At 34.0% G+C, this 20,480-nt stretch overlaps 2 protein-coding genes across 8 annotated transcripts in view; both read right to left on the bottom strand.

Annotated features, from left to right (window-relative positions):
• Positions 1-625: 625 nt before the first annotated feature.
• On the bottom strand, positions 626-13,193 carry LOC130657203 (reticulon-1-A-like). Of its 2 annotated transcripts, none has more exons than XM_057460176.1 (7): positions 12,972-13,193; positions 7,245-7,500; positions 6,948-6,987; positions 6,767-6,865; positions 6,467-6,536; positions 6,258-6,363; positions 626-1,097 (listed from the first exon to the last, which is right to left on the bottom strand). In XM_057460176.1, exons 2-7 carry the CDS (start codon positions 7,463-7,465, stop codon positions 986-988), a joined length of 648 nt encoding a protein of 215 aa, XP_057316159.1. In that variant the 5' UTR covers positions 7,466-7,500; positions 12,972-13,193; the 3' UTR covers positions 626-985. The 2 variants fall into 2 exon arrangements, with proteins under 2 accessions (XP_057316159.1, XP_057316158.1); XM_057460175.1 differs by having other exon boundaries at positions 12,980-13,190.
• A 972-nt stretch (positions 13,194-14,165) lies between these two features.
• LOC130657201 (E3 ubiquitin-protein ligase FANCL-like) overlaps positions 14,166-20,480 on the bottom strand; it is a 53,418-nt gene continuing 47,103 nt past the window's right edge. For 4 of the 6 annotated variants that reach the window (XM_057460170.1, XM_057460173.1, XM_057460172.1 and 1 more), the window contains 4 exons: positions 15,080-15,161; positions 14,610-14,726; positions 14,458-14,529; positions 14,166-14,366 (listed from right to left, as the gene is read on the bottom strand). In XM_057460170.1, coding sequence (XP_057316153.1) covers positions 14,331-14,366; positions 14,458-14,529; positions 14,610-14,726; positions 15,080-15,161 — 307 coding nt within the window. In that variant the 3' untranslated portion in view covers positions 14,166-14,330. The remainder of the gene's footprint in view (positions 14,367-14,457; positions 14,530-14,609; positions 14,727-15,079; positions 15,162-20,480) is intronic. The other 2 variants (XM_057460171.1, XR_008985080.1) reach the window with 2 other exon arrangements.

The following is a 20,480-nucleotide window of genomic DNA, read 5'->3' as shown; positions in this document are numbered from 1 at the left end:
AAGGTTTTAAGTACTGGTAGGCAGTAAGTCTCTCAAATTTTTTTCTTAAGCGAGAATCTCAATGAGCTTAAGGCGCGATTGCAGTGCTAATTTGAAGACTCCTAATATGTAGGTGGACGGTGTCAACTTGCTCAATCAATTTAGGGTATTATAAGATTTGCATTTAAACATGAAATAGATTTCATCCTTTTCGCTTTAGTTGGATTTTTATCATGAACTGAGCCACCAAATCGTTCCGGCTCATATTGACACTTATCGTTCAAACGTATACTGGGTGAGGGTATAAAAAGTTAGTCTTGTCACGCCCATGCACCGTTACGTTTTATCCAAACAATTCTTTTCTGAACGTCTTCCGCTGTTAAGGAGGCATTTCTTTTGTAATACTCAACAAGACACAAAATAGAAAAATTAATTAGCGTCCCCCACTGTTTATTTGGAACCTCAGAACATGTCATCTCTTTCTTCAGCTCCATCAGAGTTTTCTTATCTCAAGCACGCCGGACATTCTTTCGTTTGAGAATGACCATTAACTCTCTCCAAATAAGATTCTAACCTAAGTCCACATAAGAACTTTAACGTAAAGGTGAAATCCTTGCTTACTCTTCCTTTAAAGAAACAAATAAAATATATTCGCACCAATTATATTATATTTTTTGGATTCCTCAAAATGATATCATCTCACGCTAAAATTATAACCGCTTGTGGAACCTCAAAATAAATTGTTCGAATTTTTTCTCGTTGCGCCTCCTGTGATAAACAGATTTAACGTCGCTTTGTTTAATTCCGCAAAATGTCCGCAGCTTCTTTAAAATAGCTTGAAATTTAGGATAAATAACCTATATACAGAATGAAAATTACAATTTATATACAAATAAAACGATTTTAAACATCTCTTCAATCCACACTAATAACTTATTCTTCTCCGCACAAATATATAGGATTTGCCTCGCTAATTCTTCGCACATTCTTTATTGATTTATCCTGCTTACTCTGTTTTATTCTCTTTGTTTATGCTTTCTTTATTTTGAACATGAACGCCATTGTCTGTAACATTTTTAAAATTTCGCTTCTTAGTACCTGGTATTCTGTCAATCAGCCTACAAGAAAGATAACCTTGACAATAGCACACCTTGATGCAATACAATTCAATAGAAGAAATCAAATTCACAAGAAATATGAAATAGTATGCTAGACCAGGCTGAGAGTGAGGGGCGCTCAACCGGAGAGGGTAATTAACGCCACATACTCTTTCTATAACAGGTGTCCCTCAGGGTCAAGAAACACTTTTGTTTTTAATGGTGACTTAGATATAAGGTAGATATAAGCGTTTACTTACGCGTTGGCGTAACACAACAGTGACATTTTAGACATATCGCTTACAGGTATATGTTAATAACTTTAGTAAGTATAAATGCATAAACTTTGCAAATTTACTTATTATACACTATACTTCAATTTAAGACACTTTTCTAGCAAAATAATTCAATACTTCTTTGCTGACGTCAGGAAAACGCCAAAATTTTGTTAAGAACAAAGGTAAATGCCTCTTTCAAAAGATACTTTTCTTACAAAATCTGATATACTATTGAAATTTCCAAAATATATCTAGATTTATTTAACCAAGTTTGTTCGAAGTTTTACAACCAAACTTATATTTACATGGTTGAGTTAACCAGGTTTGTGTGAAGTATTAGATTTTAGGGTAAAGGGGACAAAAGATACGACTTAAAACCACTAAATTCAGAAAGCAAACTTGTTTACTTTCAGATTCACATTCACAGATCTACAAATTATTAATTAGGTCTATGAAGTGCAGTGATTTGATTTTATAATTCGTTTTCAATAGATTATGTGAGTAAACCCAAGTTAATTGAGTTGTCGTTATGTCGTTATGTTTCTAAGCTTTTACTTAACCATGCATTAGATTATTTCAAGTCTCGTCGGAATGCGATACAAATGTGTGGACAACTATGTATTTTGTAGAATATAGATGAGTTGCGGCGTGACGTAATGTGTTGATTTTGCATCGACAACAATGGACATGTACACGCATGTGCACAGCTCAAAAATTTAAACACGAGACCGCGAAGATCGAAAATATTAAGTCAAAAAAAACACTGAGGCTATAATTGGTAAAGTCTGCTCTTAAACAGAGAAAATAATAGTTGAGAAAAAACAATTTCAATGCATATTTAATCTTATATTTCGAAAAATCTATAAATTAATGTAAAGAGTCAATTTGTCTTATGAGGTCCTTTTTTGCTTGTCAGGATGCGCGCGCAAATAAGGAACTCTGTAAACATTCGTAACTCATTTATTTTTCTATATTCTAGAGGTGAAAGAAAAGTTGTAAGTGCAGATGTGACGGAATGCAGTGTGTGAAACATTATAGTAACTGGAGCAGACGTTATAGCAAACAGAAGACACTCTTGGAAAATCAACTAGATAGACAGTTAAAAGAGAAAGGTGTGTGAAACGATTCACAATGTAGCACAAGCCGGAATAAATTTTTAAAATTGTTTAATCCAAGAAATACATGAGAGCTAAAAAACATTCACCAAGATTTTATGTCCCTCTAAAAAACGTAAAGTTACGAATGTCTCACCAACAGCTCTAAGAACAAAACGACAAAAGCAATCTTCATCAAATTTTGACATTTATTCTGAAACATGAGAAGTGCAGGACTAAAACTTAAGTCGGCAGCAATTAAGACCACGTTTACACGCAGGCAGAATGAAGTGTTTACACGTGGGCCTCACTTCAGGACGTTTGATAATTCGAAGTGATTTTTTTTAATTTGTGAGTACAAAAGTCAAACGAGAAACACAAAAAAGATGGCACCTGAGGAAAATAACATAAGAACCATAAATTATGATCGAATAATGGTTGAACTCACTGGTATAAATTTATAATGAAATTTTCTTTAAGACAGAGGTGAACTCAAACGTGTAAACATTGTGAGGATTTTCACTAGAGACAGGAACGAACTCGTCCCGGGTCGAAACTCATCCCAGGATGAAATTTTATGTGTAAACGGCCCCTAAATTCAATGACGAGACCAGAACAATGTAGCTTGACGCAAGAGACACATCTAACAAGAGTATTTAATATCTTATGGAATAGGAATTAAGGACACATGGCGATTGCTACACTGATTATATTCGCTGCTTGCCAGAAGAGATGAAAGTCCCTTCTGCTGCAGCTGATGTTGCTCGCGATTTTGATGCTGTCACGAAGGTCATTAATGATAACATTTTCCACATGCAGTTTCCATGATTAAACTCCATAACCTATGTAAAACTGGTGTTAACAATGTGAATCTCTTTCAGAATCTCTTAATATTTCTTATCGAGCCTTTTGAAACAAGAAGATCAAAGTTTATCTGATTCTATGAAACGATTAGTATTATAATATAGTTCTGACCTTATAGCTGCTGTTCTAGGGGAAGGGTCGCCCCCGTTGGGTTATCTAACATTATTGGTTTGAAAGCTCCAATTTAAATCTTATCACATCTAGGACATTGCATAAACTACAATTTAGTTTGCGAAAACGAAACATCCCAAACAGTGGAGGCAATAGGACATTTAAAAGCATGGATATACATGAACCATCCAATTACACACCACTTACAAATTAGTGGGTTGATAATTCTAATCAGTCGTTAGAGACACAAACTGAGCATAGTATCTTTGACTCAACCGACATTGTAAAATTATCAGAAAGTCCTGCTTCTGACACAGGCGAGTAAATAAAAATAAGTTTACGGCAATTTTTCATATGCAAAATGAGATACTTTGACACGTGTGATTAATTATTTTATAGTTACCACCAAAAAAACAAGATTCAAGTAATCAGATTAAATGAGTTTGATACTCATTTGCACAAATGCAGCCTAGTTTAACATGTATTCTTCTCTTCTTAACTTCTTGCATCATTGAGTAATCGAAAAGACAGAAAGACAGGCTACGGAAGCGTATCAATGCCACTTTTGCATGCTCACTTCATATGCATTTTTAAATGGTTTTACACGTGTTTTTAACCTTTCCTTCTTTATATTTTTTTAAAAGTGGTTATTTTCAACATTCCCTCGACCACTTAATATTTTATAAGTGATTTTCGAAGAAAAAAAATATTCTCTCGACCACTTAATATTTTTAAGTGTTTTTTTTTATTAAAAAATATTTCTTCGACCACCTAATATTTTTTAAGTGGTTTTTTTTAACGGCACGCTCCATCGCCCTGTTTATTTAAGTTAAATTGGCGCCGCGATATTCGACCTCTGCGTTAAAGCGTTTTGTAAATAAACGAAACGAAATGGCACTAATAAGCTTCCGTACTCCTCACATTGAGTTCCGTTCTCATGTAAAAAGTGTGATTACTAGACACTAGACTGCGGCATGTTTATAAATTATAACATCTTTTTCCAGCAGAAAAAGCTTGTAACATTACTTTCACGCAGTCTCTTCGAGCTTCCTAATTCTTTATTAAGGTATTATATAATATTTATTTTTAACTTCAGTCTCTACATTAAACACAGAGCACCAAAACCAGAAAACGATCACTGGTATTTTTACCTTCGGCTATTCCAACAGTCCCAATGAAGAAAGAGATGGAGCCAAAATTTACATTTTTCGAAGAACAAATCTCAGTGTTCAATAGAATGTATTCCCTATGTTCGATCTTTCGTGATGTCAACTGGAGCGTCAAGGTTGTACCAACATTTAGTGGTTTCGTAGTTCACGACAGAATGGAAAAATAGAAACAAAGGAGAATCTAAGAAGACAAAACCTACTTACTTACCACCTATTTACGCACCAATCACAAATTTTAGAACTGTTTGAAAATTTTTTCGGACTTTGGATGGAGGAGCCTAAGTGATTGCATAACGAATGCTTACTAATTATTCAGACATATTTTTAAAAATATTTTTGCAACTCAGAAACTTTCAATTCATGAAGAAAGCTTTTACCATTTTGGGGCCCCTGGTCGAGAGATCTGGGTTCAAAGATGTAATTTTTCATGCAGGAGTATGCTCCAAATCATCAAGTTAAGTTCAATTGACATATGGATAAAGAGAATTTCCATGCAGCAACTGAAAATGATTACGTGTCTTCTTTCTTTCACCGATGAAGCATGGCAGATTCTTGATTTTCAGGGCATCAGTAACCATGGTTGGAACAACAATGAAACTATTAAATGGACTACAGAAGAGTTTCTTGATGACGTAATAGCGATTTTAACTAACGAAGAAAAGACGAGACAGTTAAAATTAATGAACCAGATGATTGTGATGGAGATGACAAAAATTAGTAACATCAGAGACGATTGTCTAGCCAGTCTTTTTAATTTTTTTTAAGTCTTTAGTTTTTACGATTAAACACTACGAAACGTGTCTTTGACATTTTTATGCCATACATCTATTGACACATATCTTTATAGTAAAAAGTGTGTGAATTTGTGACAATGATTTGAAAATTATGCTGACATGATTTTAATACTTTCCCAAAACGAAGATATGTCATGTTTTAGACGCCCAAGGATTTTTAAAATAGACGCTCAATAGTTCCAAATAATACATTTAAATATCCAATGGTTAAGGCTTCATTTCTGCGTTTGGTGATTTTAAGCAATGTGCTGTAAGTTCCCTTCAAGTTTGGATTGTAAAACTTCGAACAAACTTGGTTAAATAAATCTAGATATATTTTGGAAATTTCAATACATCAGCTGTAATATATCAGATTTTGTGGAAAGAGTAACATTTAAAAGAGGCATTTACCTTTATTCTTAACAAAATTTTGGCGTTTTCCTGACGTCAACACAGAAATATTGAATTATTTTGCTAGAAAAGTGTCTTAAATTGAAGTATAGTGTATAATAAGTAAATTTGCAAAGTTTTATGCATTTATACTTACTAAAGTTATTAACATATACCTATAAGCGATATGTCTAAAATGTTACTGTTGTGTTACGCCTACGCGTAAGTAAACGCTTATATCTACCAAAGTCACCATAAAACCCAGGGAATAAAATTTTTCTTGACCCTCAGGGACACCTATGTGCTTCAGACCCTCTAAGAAAACGCCCGTTTGGTCTGTTTCTTATTAATAGCGCGTTTTAAAGTTCCCTGACAACCTCGAACATAGGGTCTGTACAGTTTTAATTACAACTGACAAAGGAACTGCAATGCTTTCTTAATTGATGTGAAACCATGTAGCATTTTCTCTTGTTTACTTCATTTAAACATCTGAAAGCGATACCTGCTATAGAAATCTTCATATTTTAACCTCGTCTGTTTAATTGCTCCATCAATTTCCTTTCTATACATGTCATATATTTTCGGTACCGTAAATAAACCTACAAGTCCTAAAAGAAGAAAACGATCAGCTACAAATCTTCGGATAAAAAAAGCAAAAAATAAAGAACAGTTTAAAATTTCTACCTATACGCAATGAAACTAAAAACATACCGAGGAACAGAAGAGTCAATCCGCTGATATTTTTCCCTATGTAATACCATAAGTAAAGAAAGAGAAGACTCTAAATGTAAGTAAGAAATACAATTCCAGGATATCTGCTTATCAATGCAATGTAACTTTTAAATGATTATATTTTTATTAAAAAACTTTAGCTCTATCGCATATGGCTATTATTAAAAAAAGGCCCTATCGCACATGGTTATTAAACACCCTCCTCCATGGTGCATCAAAAGTTTTCGTCTGCACTATTTTGAGTGCAGCAATCAGATTTTGTGTTTAAATAATTCTTACTTTTAAACTATCAACAAAATCTTCGACTAAGACAATTCGTTTGACTTCTAAAACTATCGTATTCGTTAAATCTGCTATTCGTCGGTTGATCGAGTCCATCTATAGAAAGATTATTTATAAGACAAAAAAATTGACACTTAGACAAATGAGTAAATTCTTATCACGGGTAAAATTTTCTTACTCTTTGATCCCCAATCCTCCATCCTTCGTCAAGCCAGTGTCTAAAATTAGAACCTTATGATATCGTCTTCACGTACATAGCATTTTTTGTAAAATCTTGCAAGATGACCAGGGTCGCTTGGAACTGTTAATTTTGAAAAAAAACAGCCAAACAACAGTGGCCTTAGACTTACATTAAGGAAAAGAGATGAGCTATTTTTGGACAAGAACTGATTTTTTGGTGTTTTATATTTGAATCATGTGATTAGCTTTTACAGGTTTAAGGAAGAAAAAATATGTTTATATGTTCTTTACTTACTGAAATGGATTCTCGCCTTGTTGTTTTAGCAAAGCACATTTTGCGGAATACATCGCTCGTACACTTAACGTGGTGACCACAAGAGGTATTGCCAGGCAGGTTATGACCACCAAAACATTGTAAAAAGACAGAGCCAGTAGGACGAGTAATCCTGATCCCAACATTATTCCGCTGACACGAGGATTTCTCCATAAGAGCAAGTTTTGCACACTGAATTTCATGGCAAGATGCGTCAAGTAATAAATTGTCCCGTTTGCTAATAAAGAAATAAAGAGGGTTTATTATTCGATAATTTTAGGCAACCTTATTCCAGGGCATTTTGGCATTTTGATATAGGATATTAAAAATCGAAATAAAGACCCTGGGAACGAGGTTGAATTTTAAGATCAACAAAATATGAGAATAGTGTATAATAAATCTATACCCTTATAAAGTTCCCAAGCAATAAATTATTTTCTTACCTAAATTTTCACAAGTGTGACAGTAAATTGGCTGAGATTATTGCAACATTTGGCAAGTGGAATTTCTTTCAACACTATTTCAGATGAATTAATTAAAAATATAACTTTACAAGTAATTGAGGTATAGTTATAATATGGTTATCGGCTGTAGGCTGCTTTATGATGACATTGTTTCAGCAAACAGAAACACTCCATCTCCTTTCCTTTTTTAAAGAAAAACCGTCTGCTGTAGTTTTGGTAAAAGTTACAAACAAAGGAGTCCCTTTAATAATAGTCGTCGCTGTCTGAAATTTTTAAAATGCGCACCAATACCAAATGCGATATATTTTTGCCGACTTTGTTTTCACCGCTCGCCGGTAGTATTATCTAATAGACCCCTGATTCTTAAAAAAAAAACAATCCAAGATTTTCGCGGGTGAATGAACGAAGGCCATTTTGATTCTTAAAAAAACAATCCAAGACTTTCGCGGCTGATTGAACGAAGGCCATTTTTATTTTGAAAGTATTCAGTGTGTAGAAGGTTTGTAGGTCTGTTTGACTTTTTTATCTTCTAAAAACTTTATATTTTTTTAATATTTGTTTTCTCTTTGTTTGCAATGTTAAGATAAATATATTGTCACGTTTTTTAGCTGCGTACGGATCTTAAACGAACGAGTTTTGGATTTTTGGCTAAGAACGAAGATTTTGCTGGCCAGCTAGCCATCTACAGCCTTACTTATTACTATTCTGTATGGTATAAGAGCACTTTATCCTAGCCAATTTGTTTTTATGTTGTGAATGTAGCCATTTAGCTAGCTATTTGGCAAAAAAGTGAGAGTATAAAAATGCATTTTGGCTACAACAATATTCTTAAGCAATAATTCTTAGGCTAAATGCTGTTAGCTAGGTAGCTACATCTCTTATTATTTTCCTGAAAACTTTTTCTGCACATAAAATGGCTGAGCAATTGTTTTAGCTGGAGGGGTAAAGACAGGCTGTTCCCTGTGTTTCATTGTAACCGAAGTTGTGATGAAGTTTTTTTGGAAAAGGGTATTACAGCTGTTCAACTCTGTTTAACTGTATTAAGCGGTTAGTCCAGTGTTAACAACAGACTGTTTTTTGCAAAAAGGTTGTTATGCACATGCGCATGTCCAAGCGGTTTACCTTTACTAAGGGATCAGCAAACTGACAATTAATTTTTAAACTTTCTCGGGAATCACGGCTGTACGAATGTGCAATACTGTTTACCAGGACTAACCGCTCAGCCCGGTGTTAGCATGAAAAGTGTGTTATCCCTATACGCCTGTGCAACACTGTTTAACTGTACTAAGCGCTCAGCTCGGTGTCACGATTCATTTTTTTAACTTTCACAAAAACTTATTCTGCAAAATAAAATAATATTGACTGATTGTTTTGCGGTGATGGAGTATCAACGGTTTGTAAACTCTGTTTTTATTTTAGCTATTGTTGCAGGAAAGTTATTTTTTGAAAAATATATTTCAGTAGCAACACTATAATGGTGTATGCGCTTTACTTGATTTATAACATACTGCATACCTGTACTAAAGCGCTCCACCTGATCGTGTGACGCAGTTTACGGCTGTTATTAGGCGCCCCACAGAGGGTTCACTGTCGGCTCATGCCTTGACTTGTGGCTTACCCCGGCGTTTCGATGTCGGGTTTACCCGGCTAGTACATTAATAATATGGTCGCTTTAAATTTTAATAGCATAATTTATTAATGTATTGAAATCATAACTCGTAATTTTCGTAACGTAATTTCTGCAACTGTTTGTCAAAGATACATGATCCTATATATTTTCTTGCTCAGCGTTTCAAGATTTATACGATAAAATACAAATCTTAAAAAATTATTTTTGTGTTTTGGCGGGTTTTTGCTGACGTCAGCAAAACTTTTACATCTCCTTAGGGGTTGCCTAGACGTTACTTGACAACGTCAATGCATTTAGACTAACGTCAATTTTCATTAAGAATAGTGAAGCTGTTGCATTGCGCTTTTAAGTTTAAACTAAATAACTTGAAAACGGTTGGAAATAACTGACGTCATCTCCTATGTGGGTAACCAAAGACTACCTGAGACTAAATTAGGACCAATTTTCTAAAGCGGGGTTAACACACCCATTTTGGAACAAACAGGTTAATGACGTCATCAAAAACCGGTAAATCCCGTATCCCTTAAACCGTTCCTTAAAAGCACATCATGTCACAATGGAGGCAACAGGACATCGCTGACGTCAGCAAAATTCTTAAACGTTTATATCTCCATAACCGCTCATTAAAACCACGCCATCATATACATCAATTCGATTCGAGTTTCACGCTCAACACTATACAGGTAACAGGTAAGAAAAATTGTGAAAAAGATCTTTGTGCATCGATGGGTTATTGCTGATGTTATTAAAATTCAAATGATGGATCTTTGTTATTTCATTTTAGCCTAAGTGGATTTTTCCACGGGCCTTATCGACTAGTCTATAAAATAATACGAAGAAATTGTCTGTCTGTGACTCGGGCAAGGCGGATGTTTTTATGTCTTATATTTGTTTACCGACAAATTAACTATTTGTTTCTGTTAATACATGAGTTTGACGTAGATAATTGAATTATCATTAGTAAAGCCTGCGTGGGTAAATAGAGACCACCTGAGACCATTTTAGGGCAATTTCCTAAAGCTGAGTCAGCACCCGTTTCGGAACCAACAGTTTGATGACGTCATCAAAAAATGTTTAAACCTTAATCTCTCTTCAACCGTTCGTCAAAAGGACATGATCCTATACATTTTTTGATCAGCGTTTTCAGCCCTACACAATGGAAGTAACTGTAAATCAAATTTCTATAAAAAGAATGCTTTGCTGACGTTAGGAGAATTTTTAAACCCTGATATCTCCTTAACCGTTTGTCAAAAGTGCATTGAACAGATACATTATTTTGATTAACGTTTCAAGCCCTACACAATAGAAAACACGGCTAAATAAAATTCCAAAATAAAATTTTTGCGTATTGACGGGTCCTTACTGACATCAATAAAATTCCAGTGATGTCTCTTTTCCATTGTTTTCCTCCTAATTGGATTTTCCCACGGGCCTCATCAGATAATCAGAAATTAAAACCTGCAACATTTATATAACGGCTAAATATATCTATATCTATATCTAACTGCCACCAAGCTTAGTCTTTAGCTGATAATACAACGAAGCTAATTAATTAACCTCTTCAACATTACAAACCGAGTCTCAAGGATTGTTTTTTTTACGTGGCAGGGTTGTTGAGTTTTTGACTCAATGAATGGACACGTTGATCACCAGAAAAATCTCCTGTCTAAACCAAAAAAATTTTTTTTAAAAAATAGGGAGACTTTACGAATTGTACATCAAAGTAAAGTTGTTGCATGTGTTGTTGCAGTTAACCAAAATCAGAAGGTAATTTTGAATTTCTTTTTTGATTTTTTGTACCGATGACTAGCTACGTATATCGTTGGATTTTTATGTTGAAAAATTGTAAAATTTTAGGAATAGAAACTGAAAATCAGCAAAAAAAATGCTTTTGAAGGCTGGGTGAAAAGCAATGTTAAGGTGGTTACTATAGAAATACATGGCCGAATTTCAATAATTTTGTTTCACCCGTTTTCAGACAGCAAATTCATCTTAGATTGCCTTGGCAAGTAGTGCTTATGACAAATTTCGGTTTTTTATTACGCAATCCGGGACTTTTTTCACCAACCGCAAATATAACTGTATAGCAACACCCATAGTAACCATTTTCGCATTTTTGACAGCTTTTTTGCCCCTCCGTCGATATTTAATGCTTTTCAATTGCTAGATGATACTTTAGGGCCTCCTAAGACAATATATGACAGCTCATACTTTACAATTTCTTTGTCGCTGCTGGTATTAGTAGTAGTGTGCTGGTACCTCCCGCTTACCAAATCGAAATTCTGCTCTTAAGTTATTCTACTGAGAAACTGACGACTTCGCCCTGTTTTAGCCTTTTTATTGGAAGACGTTTGTCCTTAGAAGACGAGTCAAGTTCCAGAATTATCGGTCAAGTTCCAGAATTATCGGTGCTACCATCCATACACATGATCCTTGCAAAACATACGCGACCGAAAGGGCGCTTGTAGGATTGCTCGTTATTCTGTTATTTGGTTTGTCGTTGAGCGTCGAAATGTCATATTTTGCCTAGCCACCAGTAACCATGGCAACTAATCGAATAAAATTTTGACTTAATTTTGGTTTACTGTCGCATACTATGATATACTTATCAGATAACTTTAGAAAAGACAGTCCTTTGCGATATAGTTTATTTCTGTAGTAACCACCTTAAAGTAAATAGTGTCATTTTGGACAAAGTTACGTACTTTAACATCGTTTAGCATCTAATTGCCGTAAAAGACAGCGACAAAGTAGATCGTTGCTTTACTAATAAAACATTTTACAAAAAGAAAATTTAACTTCGTAAAATTATAATATATATATTTCTGTTGTTTTAGCATATGATGTAGTTTACTATTTGCGTTTTGTATGAAATTTATTTTTATAGCTTCCATTATATTCATTCTAAGCTTTATAACTTTGTTTTGTATGTTTCTATATGCAATAAAACTAACCATATTAACAGATGTGTGTAACTTTCTTTTTAATATACATGACTTTCTTTTTTCAAGTAGGTAGGTAATATAAAAACTGTAAATTTGGGGTTATTATTGATGCCAGGGGATTTCCACTTTAAAACGAATTGCAACGAAGCGGAACGGATAATTGTGATTTCTGGAATCTGATTGGTTGATAAAATTTTCCGTTCCGATCCAAATTTAAAGTTAAAATCGTTTCAACTCTTCTTACGGACAAGGAACGGAAAGAATATAAAAAATCAAAAGAATAATTATTAGATACATAATCAAATTTAAATATCTTTCTTGTTCCGTTTCAATCCGTTTTACTTTTGAGTGGAAATCCACCTTAAAACTGCTGCTAGTTTAGAGGTTTATACACGCGCGTAAAGCTATAGATGACCTTAAAATGCTTTAGCGTAAGACCGTTCAAAACATATTTTACAAAGGTTTGTCATTGTTATGTGTAGGGTTCAGGTCAAATACGTTTTTAGAGGGAACAGACCTTATAGCCAGCTAAGAAACTTTAGCTTTGTCGATGATATTTTAACACTGTGAAACTAAGCACCGCGACTGAATGAAACTTCTGTATAGCTAGAAGCGACTTGTGTGTTTTAAAGAAAATTCTAGCTCCAATAAGAAAGGCTAACGTACGTACCAACCTACCTGTCAGAATAGTTTTCGCCACAATTTTTATAAGTTTATTACCACGCCTAAAAATTTTATATTTTCTTCAAACACATCTATTTTTATATCTTATATTTTTTTACATACAAAAGCCTGTTCAAAATAAAACAAATCATTTTTTTATGAAGGCAGATGGCTTTATTTCATTCACCAATATTTCTTGTCTTTAAAACATAAATTCAAACATTTGATTGGTTAATCAGTTATTGGAGATTCTAAAGTTGTAAACAAGAAGCTTGGGCTTGAAGATTTCCGCCGCTAGCAACTCAAATCATTGAATATCTTGAAATTTTAAAATTAAAACCTTTTTTATTTATGTAATGTTAATGTGAAAACTTTCAACTGGATAAATTTATAATTAATCTGGAAAATTCTGGAAATTTCATGACGCAAATCCTGTAAACTTGATGATTGAATATAATAACTTCTCAACAAGTTCAATGAAACAAGTAGACATTCGAAGGTTTCAGTATTAAGGCGTTCGAAACCAAAATTAAAAAACAAATTTAATGTAATTTATATTATTTATCAGATTTTGCTCTACTCAATGGTGATGGTGATTGTAATAGCTTGCTATACATTCAAAGTTTGTGGGTAAAATGACGCACAGAAATTTTAAAGTTGTTTGAGACGTGTGGGCGAGAAAAAAGGCGATGCGTGTAATATAGCGTCAAGGCGGGCAGCGAAATTACTTGTTTAGCCGTCAAGTAAGCGCTAGCGGCCATTAGGCAACAAGCCCCGGGGACGAGGATGCCACAAAAGCGTTTGAAAGAAGGAGAACAAGAGGCCCGATGGCTTGAAGTTTTTCGAGCTACGCAATTCTGAGCTACGCAACTTTTAAACTGGCAGATTAACCGTCAATTTTACTAACCGCGTCCGCGACACACATATATTCAATTAAATCCCTAAATATCAAAATTTGTGAAAGCTTCCAGCCAAAATATTTCGACAACACATTAGCGTGAAACAAGGTTAACTTACAGCAAAGATTCTTCCTTTAAAGTATTCAAACTACTTGACGGGCTAAAAGGTTAATTTAGCCAAGTACTTTATTTGCAGCAGGTGTAGCGACCACTGACGATCTCGATTAAAGTTGCAACTGCCATTCTAAGTAGCGCATTCGTGCACAGCGTTTTTGTTAGCAAAAACAAATTTAGAAAGACGATTTTTTGTTTTTCAAGCTGTTTTATTTAAAAAATAAAGTACGGTACTGCTTAATCATTTTAATAATCAGGTACAAATGTATTGCCGCTTTGGTGATTTTTTTTGTTCTTGAAACAGCACAAGCGCACATTCGATTTTATGGAGATGCATTACAATATCCAATATGTCACATTCTTGCATTATCAAGTCGTACTGCAAGAAGCTAAAGACAAAAACGTGATAAAAAGTTACCTGACAGTATCAATAACATGTACCCAAAAAATATGTATGGTCACACGAAACAATTAACAAACCTTATCACAATACGGGCATGCGCCAAATATCACGTTAAAACTTTGCCTGTTGCACGGCACACTGCGAAGCCACTAAAAGTGTAATTAAGTCAAAATGTTGAGAAATGTTTGAACGTATAATCAAAACCTGTGGATAGTTGATACAAAGATACCTCCACTAAGCATGATTTGTGAAAGATTTGTTCACATCTGCGATCATCGCAAGCTCTTTCAGGTATTTCATTAAGCAAACGAAATGAATAACATATTCCACACGCCATTTTAACATCCTTTAAAAAGAAGAAATTGGTTAAGTCAATAGTTCTACGTAAAAATGTTTTCTTTGTAGAATCGGTAATTTTAATCTCAGTTTTAGTTTCATCTGCATTGGAATTGTAAAACTGTTCAACGGGTTATTATCAAACAAATGACTTCATGTCTAACTAATGCTATGGAATATTATTGTCAAGACTGCATGTGACAAAGCATCATAGAAATGTGTTATTAAAGCTAACAGGTAAGTTATATTATTTGCCCAGAAGAAAGCTTATTATTAGTTATATGTTGGAGGTGCAAAACAATAGGAATAACATGTCTTATTGCTGTTTTGCTGCACTTTTAGAATATTATTTACTACTCTTACCACCTTTTTCACAGTAGAACGCGATGGTAAATCGATACAGAGCATTTTCTTTAAGTTTTCCAAAATGGTTTGTTTACTGCTCCTGAAAACATACCGAATTGTCGTTTCATAAATTTACCTTACCTTAATAGAAAAATAGAATTTTTGATTCTTCTTTTGATTTAGCAAGAATTTAATTTTGTGAATGAATAGTTTCAATAAATTTCGCGAGAATTTATTTTTGCGAATGGTCCAATACTATTACACAATTTTTGTCTTTCATCCTTCAAAGTCATTAACGTAATACGGGTTCTAAGAGATTGCTCTCCAATTCTATAATTGGCACATGTCAACGGAAGGAAAAATATTTGCAAGATGTAAAAACAAAGTTACGGTGGCCCACAAATGTCACGGCAAATTAAAATTTTTCCACGGCAAATTAAAGACTTCGCGGCAAATAAATAATTCTACGGCTAAATAAAATTTCCACGGCAAATTAAAAACTTTATTTAGAGGTTTCGGCTCGCCATAATCTTTACGTTCCAAACGGCTCCCTATTATGGCATCCCCAAAATGATAGCGTTTTTCGATGTGCGTTTTGTTTACTTTTTATGACCACCTTTTTGACTCAGACTTACCACTTTGATGGGATATGTTCTGCTGGTGCGCAAATGCCTCATAAATTTGAATCTGTTTAGATGATTTAGTGGACAATGAAACTGTTTAGAGAAAAAACAGTAATAGTCCTTCTGCTGATCATTTGAAAGATATTTCTTGCAATGAAATGACAAGGGAATCTGCCACCACAGTTAATTCCAAACAAAGTGAGTAATAAGAAACTTCTTTATGGAAGGATATATATAGCTATAGCTATTATATATATAGTGTTTGTCTGCACAGTCTGATAATTTATCCTCTTCTATAAGAAAAATAAATAAGAAAAGACAATATTGTGCTAGCTATGAGTGTGCTAGCTATACATATCATTATGTTGACATACATTTCTCTGTTCTACATAGGCCATCTACAATCATTCTCTAACTGTCGAAAGGAAAAAGCCAAACAGTAGACTGGCTACACTAAAAAAGAAGTAGCTTGGAATAAAAAAAACAAAAAGCATTCTGAAAGAAAGGTTAACATCACGATTGGTTAATGGAATGGAGAGAAAAAACAGTATCTGCTGCAGTTTCTTTGGAAGATAGTAGACTTGAGGATGCGAAAGAAGAAGCTGGAGAAGAAGAGTTTGAAGAAGCAGATTTAACCTCCCCGAATATGTTGTTTTGGCTAACTGGACAAAAACATAAACCTATTGACCATACAAAATTGAAAATCGTAGCATATTTTAACCATGACTGTTTCTCGAAAGATGTTGGTTATACGATTTGTGTTCCTGTTGTTCACTCATGCAGTCGGACAATAACTCTTCCAGTCGCTCACATGAAAAGTCCTGAAAGTTTTCATAGAACTCTGTACATAGGTTTTTGTACAGGACAGTCATTTGCAAGAACATGATATTTAGATATACACCTTACTTTTGTTAACATTTTTTAACATTATAAAGAGACATACAAAAATAAATATTTCTAAAAGTTATTAACTGGGAGAAACCCAGTTTTTAAAACCAGCGTAAAAAAATGTAACGCTCAGGAATGCTTAGTTCATGACTCCTTGAGTGCATATTTGCGCCCGCGCTATGCTTGTTCTGCGGAGATCAGGATGAATCGCCAACCTCGCTTGATAATGCTAGAAATGGTTTAGGTGAACCATGCCCACATGGAAAAGCAGTGATATTGAGATTCGAAAATTTGCCTTTGCTTGCAACATATATAAAATATACATATCTGTTGGTACAGTACGATATTCAGTATGTCAGAGTCTGTGATACTGCAAGTCAGTATGACTTGCAGTATCACAGAACAAATTCGGAAAGTAGTATTAAAATCACACAAATCAGAAAATCAAAAGTCGTGTAAATAGTCAACGCCTTCGTAAGCATCAGTGTAAGCTGGACGAATCATTTTCAAATATCAATGCTAAAAAAGGCAAACTTGATTTGAATGCTGCAAATAACATGAAGCAGGATTTTCCCACACATATAAAATCATTCAAGTTAAAAATTTTACAAGGGCCGTTATATGTTTGTGTCGTATGCAATCGTGCATTGTACAAAAAGTCAGTTACAAAGTGCAACCGTTCTTTCTATTCAGAACTTATTCAAGATGTTTTCACATATTTTTTTACACTTTTATGTGCAGATTTGTATTGGGAGGAACTGATTTATTGATATCAGAATTGAATAATTTAAACCTGAAGTTGATATTCAGAATATGACTTATTTGAAATGTTGTGAAACATTAAACAACAATCCAGCGCTTGTTGCAAGACATTTTCAATATATTGAGTTGAAATATTACTTGCAGAAATAATTATGATTCCAGGTGGTACACTTGGTACAGTGACATACTATGCTTTGAGAGTAGAATTCAGAGGTTCACCTTATATACACTCATTTATTTGGGTTCTTAATGCACCAAAGTTAACTGAGAATAACATAAGCACTTTTGAGGTGTACGTTGATACAATCATCCAAGCATATATACCTTGTGAAGATAAGGATAAGGAGTTGCATGATTTAGTAAAAAAGTATCAAGTTCATCAAAATTCTTCATCAAAAATATATATAGCTATAGCTATTATATATATAGTGTTTGTCTGCACAGTCTGATAATTTATCCTCTTCTATAAGAAAAATAAATAAGAAAAGACAATATTGTGCTAGCTATGAGTGTGCTAGCTATACATATCATTATGTTGACATACATTTCTCTGTTCTACATAGGCCATCTACAATCATTCTCTAACTGTCGAAAGGAAAAAGCCAAACAGTAGACTGGCTACACTAAAAAAGAAGTAGCTTGGAATAAAAAAAACAAAAAGCATTCTGAAAGAAAGGTTAACATCACGATTGGTTAATGGAATGGAGAGAAAAAACAGTATCTGCTGCAGTTTCTTTGGAAGATAGTAGACTTGAGGATGCGAAAGAAGAAGCTGGAGAAGAAGAGTTTGAAGAAGCAGATTTAACCTCCCCGAATATGTTGTTTTGGCTAACTGGACAAAAACATAAACCTATTGACCATACAAAATTGAAAATCGTAGCATATTTTAACCATGACTGTTTCTCGAAAGATGTTGGTTATACGATTTGTGTTCCTGTTGTTCACTCATGCAGTCGGACAATAACTCTTCCAGTCGCTCACATGAAAAGTCCTGAAAGTTTTCATAGAACTCTGTACATAGGTTTTTGTACAGGACAGTCATTTGCAAGAACATGATATTTAGATATACACCTTACTTTTGTTAACATTTTTTAACATTATAAAGAGACATACAAAAATAAATATTTCTAAAAGTTATTAACTGGGAGAAACCCAGTTTTTAAAACCAGCGTAAAAAAATGTAACGCTCAGGAATGCTTAGTTCATGACTCCTTGAGTGCATATTTGCGCCCGCGCTATGCTTGTTCTGCGGAGATCAGGATGAATCGCCAACCTCGCTTGATAATGCTAGAAATGGTTTAGGTGAACCATGCCCACATGGAAAAGCAGTGATATTGAGATTCGAAAATTTGCCTTTGCTTGCAACATATATAAAATATACATATCTGTTGGTACAGTACGATATTCAGTATGTCAGAGTCTGTGATACTGCAAGTCAGTATGACTTGCAGTATCACAGAACAAATTCGGAAAGTAGTATTAAAATCACACAAATCAGAAAATCAAAAGTCGTGTAAATAGTCAACGCCTTCGTAAGCATCAGTGTAAGCTGGACGAATCATTTTCAAATATCAATGCTAAAAAAGGCAAACTTGATTTGAATGCTGCAAATAACATGAAGCAGGATTTTCCCACACATATAAAATCATTCAAGTTAAAAATTTTACAAGGGCCGTTATATGTTTGTGTCGTATGCAATCGTGCATTGTACAAAAAGTCAGTTACAAAGTGCAACCGTTCTTTCTATTCAGAACTTATTCAAGATGTTTTCACATATTTTTTTACACTTTTATGTGCAGATTTGTATTGGGAGGAACTGATTTATTGATATCAGAATTGAATAATTTAAACCTGAAGTTGATATTCAGAATATGACTTATTTGAAATGTTGTGAAACATTAAACAACAATCCAGCGCTTGTTGCAAGACATTTTCAATATATTGAGTTGAAATATTACTTGCAGAAATAATTATGATTCCAGGTGGTACACTTGGTACAGTGACATACTATGCTTTGAGAGTAGAATTCAGAGGTTCACCTTATATACACTCATTTATTTGGGTTCTTAATGCACCAAAGTTAACTGAGAATAACATAAGCACTTTTGAGGTGTACGTTGATACAATCATCCAAGCATATATACCTTGTGAAGATAAGGATAAGGAGTTGCATGATTTAGTAAAAAAGTATCAAGTTCATCAAAATTCTAAATCTTGCAGAAAATACAGGAATATCGATTGTCGTTATGGATTTGGTCACTATTTTACCGATAGGACAATAGTTGCGAAGCCTTTGTCTAAAGACTTACTTTTGGAGAAAGTTCAGACATACTATCCAAACGCCTGTTTATTGAAAGTCATATAAATAACAATTTGCATCCTAAAACAAATACATACATCCCAAATGTATCCATTGGAGAAATCCTTAGCTCTCTCAATATCACTTTCGAAGAATATTATGATGCATTCAAATGATTTTGAAATTCATTTTAAGCGACCACCTGACTCGTGTTTTGTGAACAGTTACAACCCTACTATTCTGAAGGTGTGGCAAGCTAAATATGGACTTGCAGTTTGTGCATAATTATTACAAGGCTGTTTCATATATGTGCGCTTATTTTTCCAAGTCAGAAACTGAGTCTTCACAAGCTATGAAATTAACTGCCCAGGAAATACGCACTATGAAATTTAATAAAAGAGAAGCCATGATAAAATAGCATGTACTTATTCTAATTCAAGACAGTTGTCAGTTCAAGAACCAGTTTACCATTGTTTACCCGATATGAGGCTTGTTTATTAACACAAATTTGCCAAATGAACGCATCAGAATTTGTAAAAGTGAAGAAGAGATACAGGAACTTGCTGAAGATAGCACAGATGATTTCAAGTCCAATATATTTGATAAGTATATAGACAGACCAACTACATTATATAAAAAAGGAAAATATGCTGTTATCGACAACATTTGCTTAGCTCTTTTTGCAGCATATTACCGTGTTGATTATAAGGCAAAAGAAATAGATAATAATTATCAACCAGAGGTATTTACTGATAAAATCAGTAACGGAAATCATCTTATAGAATCTCCCTCGCCTAAAACTATACCATTGATGTCAAGTTCTCATCACCATGTTCCAAATAAGGAG

Source organism: Hydractinia symbiolongicarpus, chromosome 9 (assembly GCF_029227915.1).
Source record: "Hydractinia symbiolongicarpus strain clone_291-10 chromosome 9, HSymV2.1, whole genome shotgun sequence".
NCBI classification, from domain to species: domain Eukaryota; kingdom Metazoa; phylum Cnidaria; class Hydrozoa; order Anthoathecata; family Hydractiniidae; genus Hydractinia; species Hydractinia symbiolongicarpus.
The sequence above is the reverse complement of the archived record's forward strand: the minus strand, read 5'-3'. Positions and strand labels throughout refer to the sequence as shown.

Excerpts from the sequence above, each read along its gene's own strand:
- LOC130657203 (XM_057460176.1), bottom strand. The coding sequence starts at position 7,465 with ATGAAATTCAGTGTGCAAAACTTGCTCTTATGGAGAAATCCTCGTGTC. Across the intron at positions 6,537-6,766 it reads ATTTTGTTGATAGTTTAAAA|AGTCTTCTCTTTCTTTACTT; the intron begins GTAAGAATTATT and ends ACTTACATTTAG. Across the intron at positions 6,364-6,466 it reads ATTGACTCTTCTGTTCCTCG|GACTTGTAGGTTTATTTACG; the intron begins GTATGTTTTTAG and ends TTCTTCTTTTAG.